The following is a 13,181-nucleotide window of genomic DNA, read 5'->3' as shown; positions in this document are numbered from 1 at the left end:
TCCGGCCGTCTATTTGTATATAACATGTGCCCCACCGGCGATCCATGAACTGGGGTATATGTGTTTTAGGGTTGAATACGACAGCACTTCCCATGTCCGTGTCCATGTTCTCAGTCCTTGGCATCGGATAAGAGGCACGAGTGTCAGCAAGGTCAAGAGGAAATCGTCTTGGCTAGATACCGCATGACTCTCCCCTCAGGCTCGAGACAATTGGATGCCGAGGGAACATCCAATTCCACGAGCCCTAACACATACCCCCAGGAACCTCAACCACAAAATACGACACCTGCAAAGCCGTCAACGGCTTCATATAGGACGTCCAATCAACCCCTGGCACGAACCATACGCTCAGGAGGACAGTCTTGCCAGGTTAGGAGTTGAGTGGGTGGTTAAGGATCGTTGATCCACGCGGAACGAAGTCCGTTCGTAGAGGATAGTGATTGTGTTGGAGTATCCAGTCCTCCTTAGCACTGATGCATATGAGTATTGCGCTGGGTAGCTCAACAACACCGGCTTGGGTAGGGAATAGGCCTTACATCCGATAGGCACCCTAGAGCCAAATATTGCCGTTCTCAGAGAAATTCCCGTTTCTCAAAGGGGAGTCTGGAAGGACCTGCTGGGAGGCTGTATCCTGATCTCTCTTTCCCGTGTCTGATGATTTATTGAGGGGAATCGTGAGGCGGGTCAAGTACACGGCGAGAAAGATATTTGGGAATGATACCCTTGATGGTCGAAGTGATGACCGGCTAAAATACCTTGCGGAGTTTCGCTCTGGCAGCGCAGGTCCCGTTGCGGAGGGCCGTCCATAAAAGGGAGGGTCCGCAGATGAGGTAGATGAGGAACTTTTCTCTTCTCGTGAGTTCGAGGCCCATTTTAGGATAAGTTAGTCGATGAGTGGGGATAGTTCATCCGTCGATGGTGCTGGCGGGGAAGAAACCTGAGTTCTGTTCGCAGCACTGCCCTGGTGCCAAGCGACCGGGACATTCCTGCTGCTCGAGCTTGTCGTCGTTCCTCCGTAAAGAGAGGGCGGGATTTCAAGGCGCATTCAGTCACAAGTAAAGCGGCTACTACTGGGTTTAGCAAATGTTCGAAGCGCAATATTGAGGTCTCAATTTGAGGTATACAAACATGGCTTGTTTTAAAGCTAGCTCACGAGCGACACAGCTCAGGACAAATGTCCAGCGGCAATGATGAATTCACGGGAGGCTGGTGTCTGATCCCATTGACCGTGGAATTTCGCGCGACAAAGCAAATTAGAAGTCTGATAACAGCCAAGGACGGCCCGCTCAGTGCCACCTAGATACTCGCGCATACTCTGGTCGTTCCTCCGAATAGTCGGCCCAGCCCTCCGGTCCCGAGGATGGTGTGTCGGACACTTTCCGCGCAGTAAAGGGCACTGCATCTCCAACCCAGGGAAGACTGGCCTCTGCAGAAAATTCGGCGAGGTTTCCATTTTTAAATCTGATCGTGCCAGGCTCCGCCTCGGAGAATATCTCACCCTCCCCAGTTTCACGGCACCTCGTCATCAGTTGATATACGAGAGACGGCTTGGTCCCTGCCTTGGCCTTCTTTGGTCGTCCCCGACCCCCTGGAGGGGCGGGGGCTTTTCTCTTGGATCCTCCTCCACGCCGTTCTTCCTCTTCATCATCCTCGCCTGAACCAACTCCATCCGAGCTGCTTTTGTAGCCGTCGGGATCCGCTTGCGAGCAGTATTCATCCATCTTTGCCTGGTCCGGCCCAATGACCATGACGCCCTCGAGAACTCCAAAATCAAATGTGGCCAGGAAAACATCTGGCATGCCCGTCTCGCCAATATCTAAGGTGAGGTCATCCGCCTGGTCCGGCCACTGCTTTTCAATTTCCTCACAGTCCACAATGTAGCTCCCAACAGGCGATGGCTTCCCCTGTCGAGTCGTCTTCTTCAGTGTCTGGAGGTAATTCTTGTGCAGCTTCGCGCGTTCAGAGTTTCGCTTCCGTTCCTGGGCCCGGCGCTCCTTCTTTTGCGCCGCAATCTCCTTATTCTCCATAGCGGAATGCCTCTTGACTGCCATGTTCACAGCCTCCTCATCCCACCCCATATAGATAGTCTGTGTTTTCGGTCCCCGAGCGGTCTCCTGATACAAACCCGGTACCTTCGCAGCAGCATCTCGCATCAGCCCATAACGATACTCACTGCCTAGGGGTAAGGGAATCCCAACGGCCCCCCGCGTTCTTGAGCGATCAGGCACCCGGTCCTTGCCCACCCCACGGAAGAAATACTTATCCATCACCAAGTCCGGTTTAAACAATAGATCCTCGATGTCCTGCGTATCGAGCCACTCACGATGCATCTCCTCCTCCAGCTGCAAGATATGTGCAGGGACCGCATCACACTTCCCCGCCTCGAGCGCCTTCTTGAGCAGCATCGTCTTCTTGCGGGAAAACTCGTATTCGTCCTCATTAAATGCGACCCCATAGTGCTTCAATTGAGCACGGATGAAGTCGTCGCCATAGTCTCTGAGGTATTTTTTCGCCTCGGGCGTCTGCCTTGGGAGGAACATACGGCGCAGTGACGCGCCATCTATGCGCTCGATTTGACGAAGAGTTGTATGGAACCTGCCATTCACGGAGGTGAAGCCGTCACGGATGACTTCATTATACTGAGGCATGATAATTAGTTGGAGTGGTCTGGGCTTGTCGGAATGAGACAAAGGTGCTCGAGGAGCTGGGGGAAAAGTAACATCATACCTACCTGGGTAAGGTGGGGGGGGGAGGCTTTGTCAGATATGAGTCATCACAGGTGTATGTGCCCAAGATATCAAGACAGGCGCAGTCATACCTAAAGGGGGTACGGCGAACGAGCGAGTAATTCGAGAAGTTGAAGCTCGGCCCTCGATTTTGTTTCCTAACAATGGTTTGACCAGCTACGCTTTGTCGCATCTCAGCCTGAATGTACCCTTCTTTCCTCTTGAACTACCTCGACACCTGAAGAGTTCGCGCCAGTCCCCATCCGGACTAGCTTCATTGGACCAGCTCTTTCGCCATCATCCGCTGCCATCCGACATCCGTCACGGCTGCATCGCAACTCTGCTGGAGTTTACTTACAGTCTCCAATCCAATCAAGTCGACCACAATGGCTGAACATCCCTCCTTTACTCTCTCCGCCCTCCGTAAGCCCCTCAATACTCGATATCCCCGCAAACCAATGCACTGACGATTCGCCACCAATCAGTTTCTGCAGGCGGAGTCGCTGGATACCTAAAGACACGCTCAACACCTTCTCTCGTTGCGGGTCTGGGACTGGGCGTTTCATACGCATTCGCTGGTGAGTATCATATCATTGACTGAGACATTTATCAAATAAAACTCCCCACCCCCTGCAGAGCTAACGATATCCAGGCTACCTGATCAAGGAAAACAAAGACTACGGCACCGAGCTTGCCCTAGGAAACAGCCTGGTCCTGCTCGGTTCTGGAGTCGCGAGGTCCGTCAAGACGAAGGGGCGGGCGCGTGTACCCCTAGCCCTTGCGGCGACGGGGTTGCTGGCGTCGTATTACTATCAGAAGAAGGTCCGCGAGTTTCGGTTTGGCGTTTGAGCGGGGATCATTGTGAATGTTGTCTGGTTGGGTGATCGGTATGTTGGGGCGCTCAGGCATGGCTGGTGTATGCTGAGTCGAGCGGTCGGGGAATCTGTGGACTGAGAACCCTTGTACTTATATCTCATGGATTCCATCAGTGGGGGATTGTATTATATAGGCATGGCTAAGGTGTTCTTCGCAGGATACAGTTGAAGAGACCGCGCTACATCTTGGATGACCTCGGCCGTGTATTATACCCGCCGTAAGGTCACTATACCTAGCTTGTTATTAACTCTGCTCTTTCTGATTTCGACTCTTACTCTGACTGCGAGCATTGAGATCGACCCAGGCCCAGATTCCTGGAGACCACTCCACAAGACAATTCCCATGATTCCAGACTATCCGATCACTGAATATTCTGCTGGAACGTTTGATGAGATAGCCCGCCAGCTATCTCACCTGTGCATCAAGCACGTTCGATCCAAATTACAGGTAAGGGGCCCCTCTCACACCCCCCGGCAGATAAGCCGCTCCGAGCTCACCACCACGTCGGGCCGAACTGACGTATGTACGTATATCTATACAAGGCCCAATATCGATACCGTCAGTAAGAACATCGCCCGTCCCCACGGATATCCCACAATCAAGTCTAATGAACTCAGGTGGACCCATGTCGCTGCTCTATTCAGTCCATGAATCCATCCCTTGCATTGACCAGTGCCAAATCGGGCGATTTGGAGTATGCGATACTCTTCTCCACTCCCCCGCAGCGCGAGTTCGATAAGCAGGTCGAAGCGAGTCTGGGGCTGCACCTTGGCAACAAATTTAAATATAAAATAAAAATTATCCATGCAAACACTCCGCTCCGCAACTGAGGGCTGAACCTCTGGATGCACAATCCCAACAGCGCAGTAGCAACATGACCGCCACAGACAAGGCAACCCAATCAATCCTCATCATCGGAGCAGGCTGCTTCGGTCTATCCACGGCCCACCACCTCGCCTCAAGTGGATACCCCAACATCACCGTCCTGGACAAAGACAGCGAAGTTCCCAGCCGCTTCTCAGCAGCGAACGACTTGAACAAGATAATCCGTGCAGAATACGCAGACCCATTCTACACTGATTTGGCCTTGGTAACCCCCCCCCCTCCCGGGATCACTCGAGCATTGCTCATGGGTTCTCGTGCAGGAAGCAATCCAGAAATGGCAGACCGACCCACTATACAAACCGCACTACCACCAGACGGGATTCCTCAACGTCGTGTCCAACGCCGCCCCCCCGGAAACAAAGCACGTAATTGAGAAATACCTCGCGTCCATCGAGAACCACGCAGCCTTTCGCGATCAAGTCCGCCGAGTGAATGGGCCTGCTGAGATCAAGGACCTTGTCCCCGCCTTCACTGGCCCAGTCGACGGGTGGTCCGGATACTACAATAAACTCGCGGGGTACAGCCACTCCGCGAACACCCTGAAAGCGGTCCACGCGGCATGCCTCACGAAGGGCGTGAAGTTCCGACTCGGCAAGGCCGACGGCGAGGTCGAGTCACTCCTCTATGCATCGTCGTCGCGGCAGGGCAGCACAGCCTGCGTCGGCGCGAGATCTCGAGGCGGGAAAGTCTACCTGGCCGACAGGACGATTCTAGCCATGGGCGCAAACGTCCCAACCCTGATCCCGAGCATCGGAAAGCAGATGACAGGTCGGTGCTGGGGCGTCGCGCACATCCAGCTTACTGCTGAGGAAGCCCGGCAGCTGGGGGGCATCCCTGTGACGAACGTGCGCGATCTGGCCTTCTTCTTCGAGCCGGATCGGGAGACGAATAAGCTGAAATTCTGCCACATGGGCGGCGCGTTTACGAACTTTGCCGGGTCGAAGGATGGACTCTCTCTCCCATTCTCTTCGATATCTGAATCGCGGTTTATCCCCGCTGACGATGAATGCTATATTCGACGGCTGCTGAGAGAGGTTCTCCCGCGGTTTGCTGAGCGGCCCTTGATCGACCAGCACCTGTGCTGGATTGCGGATTCGCATAATTCGGACTATGTTATTGATTTTGTTCCCGGGACGGGGGCCTCGCTTGTTGTGCTCTCTGGGGATTCTGGGCATGGGTTCAAGATGATGCCTATTTTTGGGAGGTTTGTGCAGGAATTGCTTGACGACGGGAGACAATCGCAGGCTAAGTGGAGGTGGAAGGAGTCCAAGCCTAAGACTGGATCTGTTTGGCGTAGTGGTGACAGTCAGGAGCTTGCTGGCCTTGCTCGCGCGAGATTGTGAATGTTACGGATTTGCCTTGTTATGAGGCGGGATCGGGAGTCGCGAGAAGGGGGGAGGGGGGGGTGCAGGATGAGGCGTTTTCGGGTCGGAAGGATGGGGGAAGGTGATTTTCGGTTCCCTGATTGATTAACGGCCATTACGTTAGGTGTACTTTGGATCAGTAAAGGGTTGGTATAAGTGCTTAGATAGTCGGGGTCCCTGCCTCTTTCTCTGCACTCCTCTGCGACCAACACTAGTATCTAAGCAAAAGCTCTTATATCTTCACAATCGTGGTCACAGTCTGTAGAAGCTGCGCCTATGAGAACTGCTGTCGCCCTGAATACCCTAAGCAAGCGCAGCAGATAACCCTAATTTCATCTTCGAAAAGACATCCATCTTCGCCCCAGCCTTCACCAACACATCCACCACCTCAGAATGCCCCTCCGCTTTAGCACCCCACAGCGGCGTAAGCCCGTCCTCATCCACCGCATTAACATCCGCCCCACGCGCAATAAGCACCCGCACAAGCTCGACATGTCCCCGCCACGACGCAAGCGCCAGAACCGTGCAGCCCGAAATCGAAGTCTCGATGAGATCTCGGCTCGCCCCCGGACGTCTACTCTCAACACCGTCCAGCAGGGCCTCAACAATCTCCGTGAACCCGTTTCCCGCGGCAGAGGTGATAGGACTCCACCCGTCGGTACTTGTCGTTGCGATTTCGACTCCCGGGGCCGGGACGGCGAGGAGGACGCGGACGACCTCGATGAGGCCGTTGCGGCAGGCTTCGTGGAGCGGCGTGCGTTTTGCGTGTGTGTAAGTGTTCGGGTCCGCTCCTGCTTCGAGGAGCGTTGTAACGACGGCGTGGTGCCCGAAGCGCGCGGCGGAGCAGAGCGGTGTTTCGCCCGAAGCGTTTGGGATCGACGGATCTGCGCCGGCGGCGAGGAGGGTTTGCACGACTTCGAGGTGGCCTGATGCGGACGCGAGGCCGAGCGGGGTGGTGTTCTCGGGACCGGAGGGGGTGGAGGGGTTGGCGTCTTTGGAGAGGAAGGTCTTTACGAGGTGTGTGTGGCCGAGCTCGGCGGCTCGGCCGAAGGGGGTGCCGTTTGGACTGGGTTCGAAGGGGTTGATGCCGTTTGCTAGAAGGAGGTCGACTACCTCCGGGCGGTTCCCTTCGACTGCGGAGTGCAGGGGATGGCGTGAGGCTGTTGGAGCTGGCTTCGAGGACAGGTCGGCGCCGTGGTCGAGGAAGGCTTTGACAGCGTCGACGTGGCCGTTGATGCATGCAACGCTTATTGCGGTGATTTTGGCGACAGAGTTCACGAAGTAGATATCTGCGCCGTGGGCGAGGAGGAGCTTCACCACGTCGGTGCGGCCGTTCGATGCGGCAACCCACAGTGGAGTGCCGCGCGTTGTTTCTCTGTTGACGTCCGCTCCATGCTTGATCAGGGACTCGGCGATAGCAGTATATCCATACCCTGACGCTGAATATAGCGCCGTCAATCCGTTTTTGGTGGGCTCATCCGGAGCAATCCCCTTCTGGAGAAGCAAGTTGACCACTTCCGCATGGCCATTCGTGGCGGCTACGTACAGAGCACTGCGCTTCCCGGGACCGGCCACGGACGCATTCGCTCCATGTTCAAGTAAGGCTTTCACGATCTCCGAATAGCCCTGCTGACTAGCCACGTATAACGGGCCATAATCTATCGGGGCTTTGATCATCTGCGGGCCTGCGCCCCGAATACGCACATAGAGAGGAATCGGGTGCGGACTCGCGCCATGCTCGAGTAAAATCTTGGCTACCTCGGTGTGGCCTTGGATAGATGCTATCATGATTGGCGTGTACTGGGTCGCGGGATGGACAAAGCCGACTTCAGCGCCATGTTCAATGAGGAGCTTCACGACCTCCACATGGCCACAATCAGCTGCCGCATACAAGGGCGTCAGCTGCACCGAGTTTCGAATCGAGTGGTCAGCCCCCTTTGCAAGCAGCTTTCGCACCGCTTCAACGTGGCCACGGAACGCAGCGGCGTATAGCGGTGTCGTACCACCTGTCAGGGTGTTGACATTGACACCTTTTTCCAACAGAGAGCTCGCCATATCGAGATGGCCCTCTTTAGAAGCGGAGAGTATCCCTGTTTCGCCAGCAGCCGATGACACCTCTGGATTGGCCTTGCACTTCTGCTCATATTCCTCGTCCCTAGACGAAAATAGCGGCGGCGGAAAAATCACCACCGTCACCTGGGTGAAGGACGCCAGGTCGAGCAGGCCATCCACGGCGTCGATAAATTTATCCCTCTTGTCTTCCTGCTTCCGGGAGCGGAAGAATCCCTCCTCCTGTCCATTCCTGTGACGCATAAATGCGGCTTGGAGATCTTCAATCTGCTTGTCTGATGTACGGGTTACAGCGTACCGAGGGTATCTATCCTTCGTCGACAACTCCTCGAGCGTAGCCACATAACTGCGCGACGCAGTCAACACCTGATTGCCTTGGCGACTTCAGAGGAAGGCTTACAATCTCAGAACAGACGAAGCATAACGCCAGCATTTTCGCAATGTTACCAGGCAAGCCTGATAAGGTGCTAAATCCCCGAAATCCCGGTCCACACTTGCTTTATGCCGCCTGAAAAGAGAAGTTCTGCGGTCACGCTTCCCGGTAGCGTCTTTCGAGACCTGGAGGCCTCCTTCTAGAGCTCCAAGGATCCACGTGGTACTGTCTACCAATTCCTGGATATGCGTATCGATATGCGTTTTATCATTGCTCTCTATCCCGGCCCGGTTCTCGGCGAAAGACTTCCAGGCGCTTTGAGTTTCTTGCAGCGTGGAGGAAGTCTCGTTGAGGTCTTGCACGAGGCGAGAGAGGCTTTGATTTCGGCCATCATGAAGTGTAGTTGCGATAGCACTGAGCTATGGCACGATGAGTATGGTGAATCATCGGAGACATCAAAGAGTATTACCTTTTCGCAGGATGCCTTTAGGGCTGCGATGCTGTCTGGGATACCAGACAGTTCCATTTCCAGAAGAGTGGGAATCGTTTCCGTCTAAGGCTCTGATCGAGAAGGGCCCGATGGATCATTTTAAATCTCCGAGCCTCATCTTGTGCTCACACGGGGAACTGCTCGTTGGGGACGAGATTGAGCGTGAAGCGAAGAGGCTTGTTTTAGCGCTGTGGCCGAGACTCTCCGGCTCGTATTCTGGGCGAGTCAGCTGCTGTTTTGCCGAGATGAGAGGAAAAGAGTGGCTTCGAAAGCAGGTGGATGGGAACCACAGTCGATAAGAGGAAGTACAGGCCACGAGCAGGAACCCGAGACACTTGCTGAAACTAATCAGGCTCAACCTCGCACCATTCGCACCATCTGTAGTGAACATCATGTCAAAGCCCATATTTCCCACGGCCTCCGGCATTGACCTCAGAGTTTTTGGACTTCGTCTTTTCGAACCGAAAATTGCGGTAAACTATTCTTGACCGTTTTAAATGAGGAATTGGCCATCGCAGAAGCAACAGGATGCGTGGGTTCCTTCTTCACTCTTCAAGCTTCTCTTCCAATTGTCAAACTGCCAAGAGCACCAATTATGGTGAGGGTCCCATCATTCTGCTTGTTTTGGGGCCATAAAAGGACCCGTGGAGATCTTCGGGGTCTTGGTCCGCATTAGCCTCAATGTTCAGCCAGTGAGGCCTGTTGGTCTGTCCCTGGCGAGGTGGTCTCCTCCAGTCCGGATTAGTTTTGGATTATCCCTGCCCAAAGGGGCGCAGCGCGGGCTCGGAGGGGCGTTGGTCGTTCCACAATCTGTTCCAACCTCGCCGACTCTTCCGTTCTCCTTTTGAGTTCGCGTCCAGTCATGCCGCCTCCAGCTTGAGGTTCTCTCTGTGAGCGACGTCCATCGTTCCTTCTGTTCCTTCAGTTTTTTGTTGTCCCGCTGCGCTTTGTTTTATTTTGTTTTCCGATTCGCCGCGACAATATGACATCCTACGGCCCCCCTTACGGCTACTGCGTCCGCCGAGCGGGAGGCTGCGATGAAGACGCCAACGAGGTATTCTGCAGCAACCCTTGGGGTCCCTGGAACCTCTGCTGTCCCCAGGGCACGAAATGCGGAGATGGAGGCATCTGCTGCCCGACAGACTCGGACTGTTCTGCGCCTCTGGAGCGGGATCCCCACTGTGCGAACAATGCGACCTGGGATCTGTATAATGTGGACGGTTACTTCTGCTGCGACAGCGACACGAATGGATTCACAGACTCGGGTTTGGTTTCTGGCGGCGAACCGGTTGTTGGCGTGGGTTGTGCTGATGGATATCCCACTGGCGATGATACGAGTGTTTTGGTTCCTGTGTCTCGTGGTATGTCCCGTCAAATCGAGGGCATTTGATGAAATGAGTGTGAGCTGACTCGATATTCCTTCGATAGGCAACGAATCCGACTCCAACGCATCTTCCTCCCCTTCACCCTCACCCACCCCATCCCAAACCCAAACCCAAACCCAAACCCAATCAACACCACGACCAACCACAACAACCAGCTCGGACTCTTCATCATCCACAAACACAGGCGCCATCGCAGGCGGCGTCGTCGGCGGCGTTGTCGGAGCCGCCCTCATAGTCGCCGTAATCTGGTTCCTCCTGCGCCGCCGGCGAAAAAACGCCGTTGCGGCGCCGCTCCCCGCCGCGGGGACCTACACGGGCACGGGGAATCCCTACAAAGATCCCGTCAAGGAGCAGTTCGCGCCACGTGCTGAGCTGGAAAATCGCGCTGTCCCTGCGGAGCTTCCTGGAACTCAAAACGCTGATGGGCTGGCTCATGAGTTGCCGGCCCAGCTGCCCGGTCGATGATTGGTTTTCTTGCGTTACTAGTGATACCCTTTGTTGTTGCGGTTGGGAATGTGGTCTTGAAAATTCAGATGACCCTCGAACGGACGAATACTTTCTCTCGTAGGAACCGGCTTTTCGGTCTCCTTCTTGTGCATATTCCCCTCGCATAGCGTTGACAGCCTTGCGGATCCAAGAGCGGTCTCTCATTTTATATTCAACTTTACGTTAATACAGAGCACTTACCAGGGCAATACGACGTGGCAGCGCTAACGTCGTAACAGGCAGGCCCGTAGATATTTAAATTGATTATATGGGATTGTACAGCCGATGTCTGAGAACGGACGACCATCTTGTCCACCAATCCTATGAATATCACCACTTCTCAGGACCTCTTCGTAAAAACAAGCTGACACCCATCCTATCCACAATCAGCAAAAATCCACTCCACTCCACTCCACAGGTCCCCAAAGCCAGAAGCAAGGAAAAGAAAAAAAGAGTATCAGAGTAGACAAACATACCATCGGAAACAGCGTCGCAAAAACCCTAATCTCCTCAGACCTCTCCGTCGCATGATGCACCCAATCCATCTCCATCGCCGCCTTCCCAATCATCCCGGCCATGGAAAGCGGCACATACCGTCTAGCCAGACACTCGTGCGGCCCGGCCCCGAACACAAGCCAATTCTTCGTCTTGGTCTCTGCGTCCCCTGTTATCCAGCGGCCCGGGTCGAAGACGTCCGGGTTCGGGTACGCTTCTGGGTCGTGGAGGGCCGGGTAGCACGAGGGGACGATCATGGATCCCCTGGGGACGGTGTAGGAGGGGGATATTGGGAAGTTGCGGGTGGCGAGGTAGGGAACGAAGATGACGGGGGGTCTGTGGCGGAGGAGTTCTTTGATTACGGCGTTGGTGTAGGGGAGGAGGTTCTCGAGGGTGGGGAGGTCGAGGGGGCGGGATCGGTCGCCGGCTCGGGCGGCGAGGTTTTCTGCGCGCAGGCGATCCAGGACGTCGGGGCGTTGCGCGAGGATCTGGAAGAGCCATGTTGTTGCGCTGCTGGAGGCGTCTTGGGATGCGAAGAGGAAGGTGAATAGGGTTTCGGAGATTTCTGTGTTGGTGAATTCGCGGATTAGGTTTGTGGGTTTGGGCGCGTCTGTTTGGCCCGCTGCGAGGCGGGAGCGGTACTTGTTTGACTCGAACATGTGCAGGACCCAGTGGTCGACGATGCAGGTTGGTGTTGCGCCGGGGGTGGCCATGTTGGCCTTGCAGGCTGCGGCGCATTTGGCGAATTCGGCGTGGACGGCGTCTGCGACGCGTTTCCCGCGCCACTGTTTTGTGAAGGGGATGTAGACGGATAGTGGGATGTTGACGAGCTCCATTGCGGCCGTGGCGAGGTAGAAGTCGTCGGCGATCCTCTTGACTGCGTCTTGGGAGATGTAGTCGCCGAAGAAGGTCCGGCAGGAGAGGGCGCAGTTGAGCTCGCGGAACATGGTCATGAAGGCCATCGGCTTGCCGTGGTTTGCTTCGCTGGCGGCGACGAATTTGTCGAAGTAGTGGGCCAACACCCGTTCCTGGACGGGGAGGTATGTGGACATTGCTTTGTTGGTGAATAAGGGCGTTAATCCGCGTCTGTACTCGGCATGTGCCTTGCCCTGGAGGAAGACCCATGCTTTGTGGCCCAGGATGTCTCTTGCAATTGGGACGATGCATGGCTCGGCGTAAGCGGGCGACTTGAAGACCTTGTGTGCGAGGTCTCGGTCCGACGCGAGGACGACGAATCTAGAATGTCAGTTGGTATCCTGAAGACTTTCGCCGGTGCATACTTATGGAAAATAGAGACACAGCTGAGTGGCCCACTCGCCCACTGTGCAAGGTACCCTTCAAACTTCGGATGGAGCGCTTGGATGAACGGTCCGATAAGCGGGATTTTGAACGTTGGCCCTGCTATTGAACCCTTTCGCCAGAGGTACATCGCTAACAGGGTTAGCCATATGCTCTCCCATACACTTGCATTGGCGCACCTTGGTCGTATACAATTATCCCCAGTACAACCGTCACCACATACTGCCATGTTGGCCATCCAGCTAACAATTCAACTAGGGCTTCTCGCCACGATGAACCTTTAGACGGCCATTTCTGCAGCAGCCCGAGCTGCGCATTTGAGCTGTTGAAGGCCGCAGTAGCCATGATAGAATACCGCGATAGTGCAAAAAAAAAGAGCACAATGTTTCCGAGCAGGTCCCCTTATTATAAAGGCGACGCCCATTTCTTTGTATCTGTATTCGAAAGCGGAGGAAATACCCTTCTTCAGTTAGGGCTTCGATTGCCAAATACGGACTAGTCGCCGATTGTAACGTCGTTCTTGGCGCTCTCCACGATTTCGGAGACTAGTCCCCCTTGGGTTAGGCTTGATCCAGCCTTGACAATCTCTCATCGATCGCGGTGAGGGGAGAAGTATAGTGGAACAGTGGAAACGGTTGCAATTATTGAATTGGCTGAAATGGGTCTTTGCTCGAATATCCTTTTCGCTCCATTAGTGTTGGTCGGATACCCAGAGAATTTGTGGCGGACGCC

At 54.8% G+C, this 13,181-nt stretch overlaps 6 protein-coding genes across 6 annotated transcripts; 3 read left to right on the top strand and 3 right to left on the bottom strand.

The window, feature by feature from the left end:
* Positions 1–1,165: 1,165 nt before the first annotated feature.
* Positions 1,166–2,774, bottom strand: BJX67DRAFT_292923 (uncharacterized protein). The gene has a single exon (XM_071026845.1). The coding sequence runs from the start codon at positions 2,646–2,648 to the stop codon at positions 1,287–1,289; it is 1,362 nt and encodes a 453-aa protein (XP_070881614.1). The 5' UTR covers positions 2,649–2,774; the 3' UTR covers positions 1,166–1,286.
* Positions 2,775–2,839: 65 nt separating this feature from the next.
* Positions 2,840–3,870, top strand: BJX67DRAFT_365924 (TMEM14 family protein). The gene is made up of 3 exons (XM_071030325.1): positions 2,840–3,149; positions 3,212–3,304; positions 3,379–3,870. Exons 1-3 carry the CDS (start codon positions 3,113–3,115, stop codon positions 3,573–3,575), a joined length of 327 nt encoding a protein of 108 aa, XP_070881613.1. The 5' UTR covers positions 2,840–3,112; the 3' UTR covers positions 3,576–3,870.
* Positions 3,871–4,476: 606 nt separating this feature from the next.
* Positions 4,477–5,840, top strand: BJX67DRAFT_391143 (FAD-dependent oxidoreductase; the record flags this gene model as incomplete). The annotated part of the gene is made up of 2 exons (XM_071034728.1): positions 4,477–4,692; positions 4,748–5,840. 2 exons carry the CDS (start codon positions 4,477–4,479, stop codon positions 5,828–5,830), a joined length of 1,299 nt encoding a protein of 432 aa, XP_070881612.1. The 3' UTR covers positions 5,831–5,840.
* Positions 5,841–6,001: 161 nt separating this feature from the next.
* On the bottom strand, positions 6,002–9,450 carry BJX67DRAFT_365915 (ankyrin repeat domain-containing protein). Its single transcript, XM_071030324.1, has 3 exons — positions 8,764–9,450; positions 8,322–8,713; positions 6,002–8,267 (listed from the first exon to the last, which is right to left on the bottom strand). The coding sequence occupies exons 1-3, from the start codon at positions 8,818–8,820 to the stop codon at positions 6,155–6,157; spliced, it is 2,562 nt and encodes an 853-aa protein (XP_070881611.1). The 5' UTR covers positions 8,821–9,450; the 3' UTR covers positions 6,002–6,154.
* A 182-nt stretch (positions 9,451–9,632) lies between these two features.
* Positions 9,633–10,981, top strand: BJX67DRAFT_365913 (uncharacterized protein). The gene is made up of 2 exons (XM_071030323.1): positions 9,633–10,145; positions 10,213–10,981. Exons 1-2 carry the CDS (start codon positions 9,767–9,769, stop codon positions 10,632–10,634), a joined length of 801 nt encoding a protein of 266 aa, XP_070881610.1. The 5' UTR covers positions 9,633–9,766; the 3' UTR covers positions 10,635–10,981.
* On the bottom strand, positions 10,663–12,805 carry BJX67DRAFT_391141 (cytochrome P450). The gene is made up of 4 exons (XM_071034727.1): positions 12,629–12,805; positions 12,431–12,581; positions 11,132–12,386; positions 10,663–11,031 (listed from the first exon to the last, which is right to left on the bottom strand). The coding sequence occupies exons 1-4, from the start codon at positions 12,792–12,794 to the stop codon at positions 10,996–10,998; spliced, it is 1,608 nt and encodes a 535-aa protein (XP_070881609.1). The 5' UTR covers positions 12,795–12,805; the 3' UTR covers positions 10,663–10,995.
* Between the last annotated feature and the right edge of the window lie 376 nt (positions 12,806–13,181).

Source organism: Aspergillus lucknowensis, assembly GCF_044049455.1.
Source record: "Aspergillus lucknowensis strain CBS 449.75 chromosome Unknown BJX67scaffold_64, whole genome shotgun sequence".
In the NCBI taxonomy this organism is placed as follows: Eukaryota; Fungi; Ascomycota; class Eurotiomycetes; order Eurotiales; family Aspergillaceae; genus Aspergillus; species Aspergillus lucknowensis.
Note: the sequence above shows the minus strand (reverse complement) of the source record. Positions and strands in the feature narration are given on the sequence as shown.

Excerpts from the sequence above, each read along its gene's own strand:
- BJX67DRAFT_365915 (XM_071030324.1), bottom strand. The coding sequence starts at position 8,820 with ATGGAACTGTCTGGTATCCCAGACAGCATCGCAGCCCTAAAGGCATCC. Across the intron at positions 8,714-8,763 it reads TAAAGGCATCCTGCGAAAAG|CTCAGTGCTATCGCAACTAC; the intron begins GTAATACTCTTT and ends ATCGTGCCATAG. Across the intron at positions 8,268-8,321 it reads GCTTCGTCTGTTCTGAGATT|TTATGTGGCTACGCTCGAGG; the intron begins GTAAGCCTTCCT and ends TGCGTCGCGCAG.
- BJX67DRAFT_391141 (XM_071034727.1), bottom strand. The coding sequence starts at position 12,794 with ATGGCTACTGCGGCCTTCAACAGCTCAAATGCGCAGCTCGGGCTGCTG. Across the intron at positions 12,387-12,430 it reads TGTGTCTCTATTTTCCATAA|ATTCGTCGTCCTCGCGTCGG; the intron begins GTATGCACCGGC and ends CTGACATTCTAG. Across the intron at positions 11,032-11,131 it reads TTGCGACGCTGTTTCCGATG|GATGGGTGTCAGCTTGTTTT; the intron begins GTATGTTTGTCT and ends GATTGTGGATAG.
- BJX67DRAFT_365913 (XM_071030323.1), top strand. The coding sequence starts at position 9,767 with ATGACATCCTACGGCCCCCCTTACGGCTACTGCGTCCGCCGAGCGGGA. Across the intron at positions 10,146-10,212 it reads TTTGGTTCCTGTGTCTCGTG|GCAACGAATCCGACTCCAAC; the intron begins GTATGTCCCGTC and ends TTCCTTCGATAG.
- BJX67DRAFT_365924 (XM_071030325.1), top strand. The coding sequence starts at position 3,113 with ATGGCTGAACATCCCTCCTTTACTCTCTCCGCCCTCC. Across the intron at positions 3,150-3,211 it reads CTTTACTCTCTCCGCCCTCC|TTTCTGCAGGCGGAGTCGCT; the intron begins GTAAGCCCCTCA and ends GCCACCAATCAG. Across the intron at positions 3,305-3,378 it reads CGTTTCATACGCATTCGCTG|GCTACCTGATCAAGGAAAAC; the intron begins GTGAGTATCATA and ends AACGATATCCAG.
- BJX67DRAFT_292923 (XM_071026845.1), bottom strand. The coding sequence starts at position 2,648 with ATGCCTCAGTATAATGAAGTCATCCGTGACGGCTTCACCTCCGTGAAT.